Raw genomic sequence first — 10,171 nt, forward strand, 5'->3', positions numbered from 1 at the left:
TATTTGTTTGTGCCCCCCTCCCCCCCTCCTCTGGAAGACCCTTCCTGGAGAAATAAGACAGGCCCCATCCCTCCCCTCTTTTTGTAAGACCCTGAAGACCTGGTGGTTTAAACAAACCTTTGAAAATGACTAGTTCTAGCTCAGCCCCAGATACTGTTGGAATTGGCCATATCTTTTTTCTACCAATTACCAAGGTTACTTTCTTCTATTAGGCCCTGGAAATGTACAGCCATAGACTCTACCTAATTTCCCAAGCCCGCTAAAATCACACTAGCCTGGCCTGGCCTTGTAAATTGCCTTGAACAGGCAGGATTATTTTAAATACATACGTACTATTGTGGTTTTTAATGCTTATATTGTGTTGTTAATTTTATGTTTATGCTGTTTTCTTTGTATGTACTGATTGTGTTGCTTGGAAACCACTCTGAGTCCCCTTGGGGAGATAGAGTGGTATATAAATAAAGTTCTGTTGTTGTTATTGTTACCATTTATTTCTAGAAACACCATAACTTCCAATGCTAGAAATAGTTCTGTTAATATTACATTTTTACAACTTGTAGAAATAACAGACATCTGGTAGTTTTTTTTCAAAGTTTGCTTGAATACTAGTAAGTAACAGATTATTTTTCCTAAAGAACTAAAAAAGTCATAAATGTATTTAAGTGAATATATATGGGCAGTGCCACCCTATTTGTCCCTAAATTTTACTGAATTTTATCTAGGTTTCACTGCAAGTGCATTTTACTGTGACTGAATCGCAAGGTAGTATTGCTACATATTATCCATGAGCACATTTTAAACAAATGGAAGTTCATACATGTGACTGATCCTATTTACAGTTTTTACTTTATATAAATACACAACTTTGGCTTAGAGATAAGGTAACCATGGGGAGTTCATGTTTTACATTTCACAGGAAGAATATGCTACTGAATTATGTTTAAGACTTTAAAGAAAATACACTGTTAAGTGCATAAAAGTTACTGGTTTAATAAAGAAAGGGAAAATTACTGAGATTAGCTCCATTAAACTTGAATCAGCACCTGTTATAGCTCGCATTTGAAATCATAACAATCACATATGAGATACAAGAATAAAGTCTGAGACCACCATTTGTGTTAGTCATTGTTAAACTTTTTCTTGTAGGGCATGCCGGTGTGTCTGCTAGCATGATGAAGAAGAGAGCTTCCCACAAGTAAGTTTTTTTGGGTTTTTTGTCATTGTTAGCCCATGCTTTACAAGGGATGCTCCGTCTCAAATTCTGGCTTTATTGAAACTTGATGTTACAGGATGTAAAATACGATGGTCTTTCTACTCATAGACATTTCTTATCCAGATGTATATGGTTTACATATTGTGGTCCATTTGGGGAAGTAAGGTCTTTTGAAAGCAAGAGGTGGAAAATATGTGAACCAGTTTGAGAGACGAGTAAACATAGTAGTAGTAGTAGTAGTAGTAGTAGTAGTAGTAATCTACAGTGCAAAGGAAATGCGCTATCACAGTTGGGAAAATCTTAGAATAGAAAGGATATCTGAGTAATTTTTTAGTATTCTAGTAAGAGTCATGTTTCTCTGCCATGGCCATTTAGACAGGTCTTCATTCTCCTGCCCCTTCCCTATTTACAAATTTTATATTTGCTATTAGGTGAATGGGTAAGTAGCTGAGTTTCTCTCTGTGTGTGTGTGTGTGCTTGTGTTCATTTGCACTCTGTCAGGAATAGGCTGGAATTTCTGTGATACATGCTATAGCTCACAATTAGGGTAAAAGCATTGTTTTGGAGTTCATTTGTAGTGCCCAGGGAATTAAGAAGTACCTGAAAGTGCAGCCCAGGACATCTCCACTGTCTGTCCGGAGACACTTGACATCAGTAATGCTGTGTTGCCCTCTTAGTTTGTAATTTTTTCCAGCATAGATCTTTGAGACTTGAATGTGTTATACAGAACAAGTTTAAGATGACTAAAGGATGACTAAGTAACCGGATCAAATTTTGCCATAGTCACTGCTGAATGTTTTTATGTTGAATGTTTTTATATTGTGTATAAACTGTTTTAAATTGTAAGTCGCTCGGAGCACCTTGGTGGAGAGCGACTAATTAAGAAATAAAGCGATGATGATGATGATGATCTAGATGGATCTTACAGAAGGGTATAGTAGTCACAGAAAAGGATTAACAGGTCTTAATAGACCACAGATTAAGCATGAGTCCACAGTGGCCAGAAAAGCCAGTGCAGTTATAGGCTGCACTCACAAACATGTAATGTCCAGCTTTAAGGGAAGTAGCTATTCAGGAAGGATATTGACAAGCTGGAACATGTCAAGGGTAGGGTGACCAAGAAGATGAAAAGTCTGGAAACCAAGCGCTATGAGGAGTGACTTAAGCTATATACACTTAGTTTGGAGCAGTACTGAAAAGTGATGTAACCATAGCTGCCTTGAGTTCTATCCCAGGATATAATTTGAATGAATGAATGGCTATGTCTGCGTATCTGAAAGAATGCCCTATAGAAGATGGAATTAGCTGCTTTATGCTGTTCCAGGGACCAGTACAAAAACCTATAGTTCAAATTACAAGAAAAGAAATTCCATGGTGTCATTAGGAAGATTGACTTTAGAACTGTTCTCAATGGAATAGGCTGCCTCAGAGGGTAGTAGACTGTCCTTTGGAGATCTTTAAACAAAGATAGGAAAGCCATCACTGTGCAGTACTTTTACTGGTGCATTCCTTCATGACAGAGGCTTTCATACTTCCTTCCAACTCCCTGATTCTTCAAAAGCAAAGGTTTGGTTTGAGGTGTTATATTGTAAGGTTTGTATTTTAACACTAACAGTTATGGCTTTAAATATACAGAAAGCATCGAAACAACATGGGACCAAGCAAACCAATGTCTCAACCCAGAAGAAACATTGTAGGCTGCAGAATACAGCATGGATGGAAAGAAGGGAGTGGACCTGTAACACAATGGAAAGGAACAGTCCTGGACCAGGTTCCTGTAAATCCCTCTCTTTATCTTATCAAATATGATGGATTTGATTGTGTCTATGGACTAGAACTGCACAAAGATGAGAGGGTTTCGGCACTTGAAGTCCTTCCAGATAGAGTTGGTAAGTGGTCTTGATAGTATCTGGATGTATTGCTTTTGGTATTGAATGATTGAAATAGATAAACTTCTCAACGATTGAAATAGATAAAGAATAATGCTCAGAATGGCATAAGAAACAAAGAGTGTACTTCCTTTAAATTACATCACAAGCACAATTTTACAGTGTCTTCAGGATAGCCAACATAATTTGAGACAATAGAAAACATGCTGCCAATTTGAAATATGAGAAATAAATGTTTTTGTAAACTGCAGAACATCAAACCTAAACATAAAAATATATCTGGCAAGTCTCATGTAATATATAACCATACCTTGGTTCTATAAATAACAAAGACTGTTTCTTTCATATACCGTATACTCTCAGTTGACAGGAACTCAAGCTACTGGAACTCTCAAGCAACTGGCAAAAAAATCAAAGAAGCAATACTTTAAAAGCTGTTTTTATAATATAGTAAAACTTTTACATTAAGTTATGTTTGTCTTTATTTGCTTTTAATTGTTGAATTTCAATATTAATATCAAGTCAATACAGAGTTTATAGTATGATATAGTATGAGGTGAAGCATTAGTTAGGCCAATCATCATCATCATCATCATCCTTATTTATATTCCGCCCTCTCTCCCTGAGGGGGCTCAGGGCAGATAGGGGGCTCAGGGCAAATACTTTTAATAGTAACTCTCAAGAAACCAGTAACTTAATTTATCTTGAACCTATCAGTCCCCATTGGTGCCAATTAACAGAGAGTCTATTGTACATTGAAACAATCAAACAAAAACACTATCCTGCACAGAATAAAGGGAGAAGAATGCCCTGGGATAAGCAAGATCAACAACATGTATTTATGTTTTGCTTGTCAGCTAAAAATAGTGCTTCAGATGGCTAACAGCACTAAAAGAAAGATAAAATACAAAATTATAATTAAATTAAGACAAATCTGTTAAAACATTCATGAATTAAAACACATCAAATGTTTAAGAGTATTCTGTTCCAAAATAGATTGGAAGCTAATACAGATCTCTCAGTTCAAGTGTGAAATGGCCCCAATAACTTCCCATAATAAGCAGATAACTTTATTTGGAAGATTTTAAGGAAATGAATGTTCCGCAGGAACGGGTCTCCTTTTTTTCTATAAACTTAGTGTCTAAAAGTCTCAAAGTAGTATTGATCAAAATTGATTTACCTGTTAATTCTGATAGTTTATTTTTGGTGGGGTTTTTTAAAAAGAAAATCTTGAGTTGAGTGCCTTAATCTGAGTTACTTTTTGACTCATGAAATCGCAATATATTGTGGGTATAAAAATGCCCCATACCCACAGTCATGTTTGTAGGTGAAGAGTCAAGGGTGTTTTATTACACCCAAATACTTACAAGCCCCCCCCCCCCCCCCAATGAAGTGTTTTGAATAATTTTCAACACATATAGTTTTCAAAACAGGGAGGATAAACAGACAGAAGAGAAGAGGAGAGGGAGAAAAATACCTAATAATCACATAAGTAATGGATTGACATCTTTTTTGTACTAGACAATCTTTTGTTCACTATATATCAGAAGCTTGGAATTCAGCAACATTGTTCACACCTCTTTAACAATACTACCCAATTCTATTACATATGCCCATATGTTGTGAATTTAATTACAAGATTTAAACATTCTTTCTGCCTTGATAATGATTAATAATAATTTACTGGACAAGAATAAATCAAACAACTGTGGGTGTGTCTTAAAAGCTTATATATGCCAATGCCCAATAAGACATTTACTTAGTTAATTCCATTTTTGTTTGTTTGGTCTTTTTCAATATGCAGTTCATGTCTGATAGTGAAACCAGGCAGTTCTAGATAGTGGTAGCTAATGGATTAAGGTTACAATTGAAAAATATAGCACCTGGCATTCTCACAAAATATAAACCAAATATTGGTCTATGTTTTCCAGCTTCATCTCGAATCAGTGATGCCCACCTGGCAGATACAATGATAGGCAAAGCAGTGGAACATATGTTTGAAACAGAAGATGGTTCAAAGGATGAATGGAGGGGAATGGTTTTGGCTCGAGCGCCTATAATGAACACATGGTTTTATATTACCTATGAAAAGGATCCTGTCTTATACATGTATCAACTCTTAGATGACTACAAAGAAGGCGATCTCCGTATAATGCCTGATTCCAGTAAGTTGACTCATCATTGATGCTGTATATAAGGGAATAAAATAGGTTATAATTTCTGGAACAATTACAGTGCTAAGAAATGATTCGTGTTTTATATCACCTTGAGAATTTGCTGTATTGTGATAACATTTCCTGAATCCTTATCTTACATTGATGTAAAAAAAGGCAAGATCGCAATTTCCCTATAGACTTCTAGTAATTCCAATGAACTAAATAACTTTGACATTGAGATTTGTTGTTCTATTTTGTATTGTAATAAATCATTACTACTAGTGAAATCATTGTAGCTGTAAACAAAAGTTGCATGTAGGCTATGGTCAGCTTGCGATGGAAAAAACCTTTTCCAATATAGTAGCTGTTTTTAATGTATTTTTAGTTGTGGAATTTAAAAACATGATAAAAATCTCATACCACAAAAAAATATTTCACAAAGTTCAGTACTAATTTCAGTCAGTCTCGTAATATGAAAACATCAAAGCAAGCTGTGAAAAAACTACATAGTGGGGCAAATGTGTGGTCAAAATACCAGATTCTTACAGAATATGTTTTTAAAAGTTTTTATGGTCCTCAATTTTGTAGGCCAGTAATTCTGTTGGTAGAACTAAATATCTCTTCCATGCTTTCAAAACTAGTTTCAGGTAGTTCAGAAGGATAAGGAAATAAATCAGAGAAAATCCCATTACATCAGCAAATACTCTTCACTTCACATCACTGGATTTGGGCCTATATCTAACCACAGGCTGTAAAATACTATAAGTCTAAATTTCTGGAATACTGTTAAAATACTTTCTGCAGTAGTTGTAGCTGTATTCAGTGTACAGTCTTGGATAGGTAGCTACTTATCCTTGTAAACTACATTCACTGTTAGGTTTTACACTTTTAATTCACCTCTTCATTTTGGTATTGTGATTAGGGATAAGTATGAGATCACTTTTTATTGAAAAAGGTCAAGGCAAACAGAAAGCTTGTTACTATAAAATGCTTTTTTTGGGGGGGAGACATTGCAGTATGTTTTAAGTGTTGTGGTGTTAGATGATAAAAAAACTACTTTTCTTAAAATGTAACTTTCTTGGCACTTGTTACTTCTTTTTAAGTCATAGTCATAACTAATATAATCTGAAGTGCTCATTCTTCTCAGTCATTAAAAATAGAGTAAATAAAACCTGCAGTTGCATATGTATATGTCAAGATATAGACATGTTAAGCTGGTTAAGCATGCAAAGGGATCTTGTATCTGAACATAAACTTTGTGTTCCCAGATGATTCGCCGCCAGCCGAACGGGAACCTGGTGAAGTTGTGGACAGCCTAGTGGGAAAACAAGTGGAATATGCCAAAGAAGATGGCTCAAAAAGGACTGGCATGGTCATTCATCAAGTGGAAGCCAAACCCTCAGTCTATTTCATCAAATTTGATGATGATTTCCATATTTATGTTTATGATTTGGTGAAGACATCCTAGACACCATGCAAACTTTTGCCAAACTTGTGGAACTTCAATGTAAAATTTGTAGACACAAAAGACTTTACTGCTTTCCAGTTTATTTGAAAGCTTAAATGTCCCTGCGAGCCCACAATCTCTGCCAGGAAAACTATTCCATTGTGAACTGTACAAATAGACTTCTATGTGAACATGACACATTTTGTGTAGGGGAACTCCTTTCTTGGAGGAAGTCTCCTGGTTTGGGGCGGTATGTGGATGAAGTTAGGAAAAACAGCAGCTGCAAATTCAAGCTGTGTAAGCGGATCTAGCAGTGTAATCATGGATTTGATTCCCCCCCTCCCCCTCCCCCAGTTATAACTTTTCTGCAGCTTCTCACTTAACTGTTCAACTGCCACATGCAAATGTTGCTTGGTATTATATTGCTTTCATATGTGTAACATTAAGTTTTCTTGTCTGGCAGTCCTTGTTTCCAGGGTTTGGGCAAAGATGAATATAAAATGTTTTAAGCAGTGTTAAGGAGTGCCTAATCCAATTAACATCTTTGTACTCCATTCAGGTTAGTAGATAAGCCACGATTAGGTGGGTTTTTACATTTTAGTTACAGAAAGTAGAACATGGAATAACTTGTTTCACAGTTGATGAGAAAATTCAGAGCAAGAGCCCATATTGGCAAATGTAGGATCTGGTCAAACTATGTAAAACACTAATGCCTTCAGTTCTAAATGTTGGAGGAACTTCTGTTTCTTTTTGTAGAACTCAGGTGCTTGGTGCCATATCAGTCTAATCATTCGTGTAATATTGAAGGAGTTCTACATGGCAACTGTTGGATGTTTCCATATCAAAACTAGCAACCTAGATTACTTGTGTGTGGACTGAAAGATGTTTAATGTAAAGACAAACCTTACAAAAGAGTCCTCATACATTAAAACTTGTGTTACAGAGAAGGAAAATCATTTGTTGCCTTCTGTTTTGATCTGTTGCATTCCTTTGTATTTAATTGTGTTTTGTTAAAGAAGGCATCTACCATTTTTCCTGGCCTTTCTTCTAGGAATGTGTCCAGACAAGACATATAACTCAAATTTATTGTCACCTTTTGTGCTGTACATTGTATTTGCTCGAGATATGCTGTTTATGTGAACTTCATTAAAGGAACACTAGGGTTCTGCATGCCAGGAGTGTACTGTCTAGCTAAAGCTGGACAGTCTCCATGGTTTGGTTATCTGCAGCAGACTGGGAAAGTAAATAAGCAGCCCACAGCCACATAATTCAGTCTTTATTTTTATTCCTCTTCTGTTTCACCCCTTTTTTTTATAATATGGTAGGCTGGTGTGGCAGCTTTTTAAAGAAATCAGTGGGAAACAGACAGTAACAAACCTGAGGCAGGGCATTGCAGTTGTTAAAGGACTGCCTTGCACAATTAAATAAAAACCAAACACTTGTTTATACGCAATTTAGAAAAGAATTTTTAAAAACTGTTGCTGATCAGCTTACTTACTGAGGCCCAGATTACCTCTGGTGTTGACTATACATATTAAACTTCACATGGTTTTAAACCCTTCTTATTTTTATTTTTTGCCTGAATTCTTATTGTAGCCTTAAGGCTTGTGCCTCATTATGCTCTAATGGTAATAAGTGCTCACCATATAAATACAGTATCTTAAAATCTCTTGTCCATTGCTACTGTTGCATTATGTCCAGTATTTCATCGTGGGCAACCAAAGGCAGGTTATTGTCTTTTCCATGAAGAGCTTCTCAAATGCAGTCCTTAAGCCCTAAGTACCTGAGTCATAAATGTCCCTGTGTTCTTGAACAAATTGAGCAGATTTGCAACCCAGTGTTTTTCATCCTGCAGATCTGTATGTTTTCTATTGACTCTTTCGAGTCCTGCATGTAAATCTCAAAGCTGAGCCTGGCTCCATGAGCCCAAGTTGATATTTGTGGCACAAGAATGAGTGAGTGTATTTGAACATACACAAGACACACATAAATGTAGTACTTTGAAAATTGTGGGCTACATAAACAATGAATCCAAGGTATGTCTCAAAATACATGCTGAGGATTAAGTAGACCGAAAATGTCACGTTCAGAGAGCTTGCAATGAGGGAGGGGGTTTTCTGCGAGTCTCTTAATACACTACATTCTGCCAGTTTAGAGTAATCTATATTCTGTATAAATTTTATGGTTTTTAAAATGTCCACATTGTCTGCCTTTTTGATAGCGTAGAACTTCTTTTACTTTTGTTTTTCAGAGGCTTGAGACTTAATTCTACTCCCTGCCCATCTGCTTTTGGGCTTTGTTTTAGGCTCATGTTTCAGATCTGCATGCAGTGCTTGTTACCCTGGTAACTAAATGTTGGTTCCTTGTTCAAGGGATTCAACATGGTTTTCAAGTTATCATGGGGCTTGTGGTGGCACAAGCTATGGATCTGTGTATAAAAGTTACTGGCCTTTCTCCATTTACCTGCTGTAGTATTGTATATTGTGTGTTTTGCGTGATGTCAGGCTGCCCTGTACAATTTTAAACGATGAACTTAAAAATGCAGACCATCCCTTTTTTGCATGCTTAGAACGTAGAATGTTCAATGTAACAAACTTAAAAGTTGCATGTTTTAAAAATGTTTAGGTTCTTAGTTTTTTTTATTTTCTTTTTGTGTTTTTGTGGATTTGCTTATTGTGCTGTTTTAATGGTGGTTAGTAGGATTAAATGCACTGGTGAGGCAAACATAGTGCCAACAGGAGGTAACTTTCCAGTTGTATGTGTCATGCAGCGTTTGAAGGGACCATGTACTCTCCTCAGAATAAAATAAAATCAGTTGATTCAACCCTTATGATTTTTTGTGCCAAATCTTAAGTTTGAAATAGTCATATGAAAAACCCCAAACAGTAATGGGAAAAAGCCCTTTTTACTGGATATATTTTCTACCTTCTTAAATTGGAACATTAAAAATAATAAAAGGTTCTCTGCAGAAACTTCAATTGTAACCATTTCAGAGAGTAGGAGGGAAAGTTTCAACAGTTTGTGGTTCCTTGAAAATGCTGTGCTTTTTGTATTTTACATCATTAGTGCAATTTGGATGGTTATTGATATGTGTATAGTTCAAAGGTCTTCGTGTTCACATTTAAAATTAGGTAAATGACTTCATCTCTAGAGCTTGGTTTCATTTTTTAACAATGTAGACAGTTCCCTGTTCTCTGCATTTAGAAGTATAAACACTTTAAATCTGTTAATTCTGTAAGTAATTTTTATAATTATGATGTAACTCTATCCTTAAAACATTTAAAATAAACCCTTTATGTGCAACATATGACTGTAAATCTTGTTCTCACAAGGCAAATGTAGTGTTGTGTTTAAAACTGAACAGGAATTTCTTCCATTTTATAATTAAAATTATTTTAACAATGAGAATTTATGGTGATATATATCTTACCTAGGAAGATATGTTGATTAGGCGGTACCTTTGGCC

The 10,171-nt window shown here is 35.8% G+C and overlaps 1 protein-coding gene across 1 annotated transcript in view; it reads left to right on the plus strand.

Annotated features, from left to right (window-relative positions):
• The window catches only part of SPIN1 (spindlin 1), a 47,169-nt gene extending 37,640 nt beyond the window's left edge, over positions 1-9,529 (plus strand). Inside the window, exons 3-6 of the mRNA XM_060762042.2 lie at positions 1,147-1,195; positions 2,849-3,102; positions 5,034-5,267; positions 6,527-9,529. Coding sequence (XP_060618025.1) covers positions 1,147-1,195; positions 2,849-3,102; positions 5,034-5,267; positions 6,527-6,726 — 737 coding nt within the window. The 3' untranslated portion in view covers positions 6,727-9,529. The remainder of the gene's footprint in view (positions 1-1,146; positions 1,196-2,848; positions 3,103-5,033; positions 5,268-6,526) is intronic.
• Positions 9,530-10,171: the final 642 nt, after the last annotated feature.

This window comes from Anolis sagrei, chromosome 2, assembly GCF_037176765.1.
Source record: "Anolis sagrei isolate rAnoSag1 chromosome 2, rAnoSag1.mat, whole genome shotgun sequence".
Taxonomy (NCBI): Eukaryota; Metazoa; Chordata; class Lepidosauria; order Squamata; family Dactyloidae; genus Anolis; species Anolis sagrei.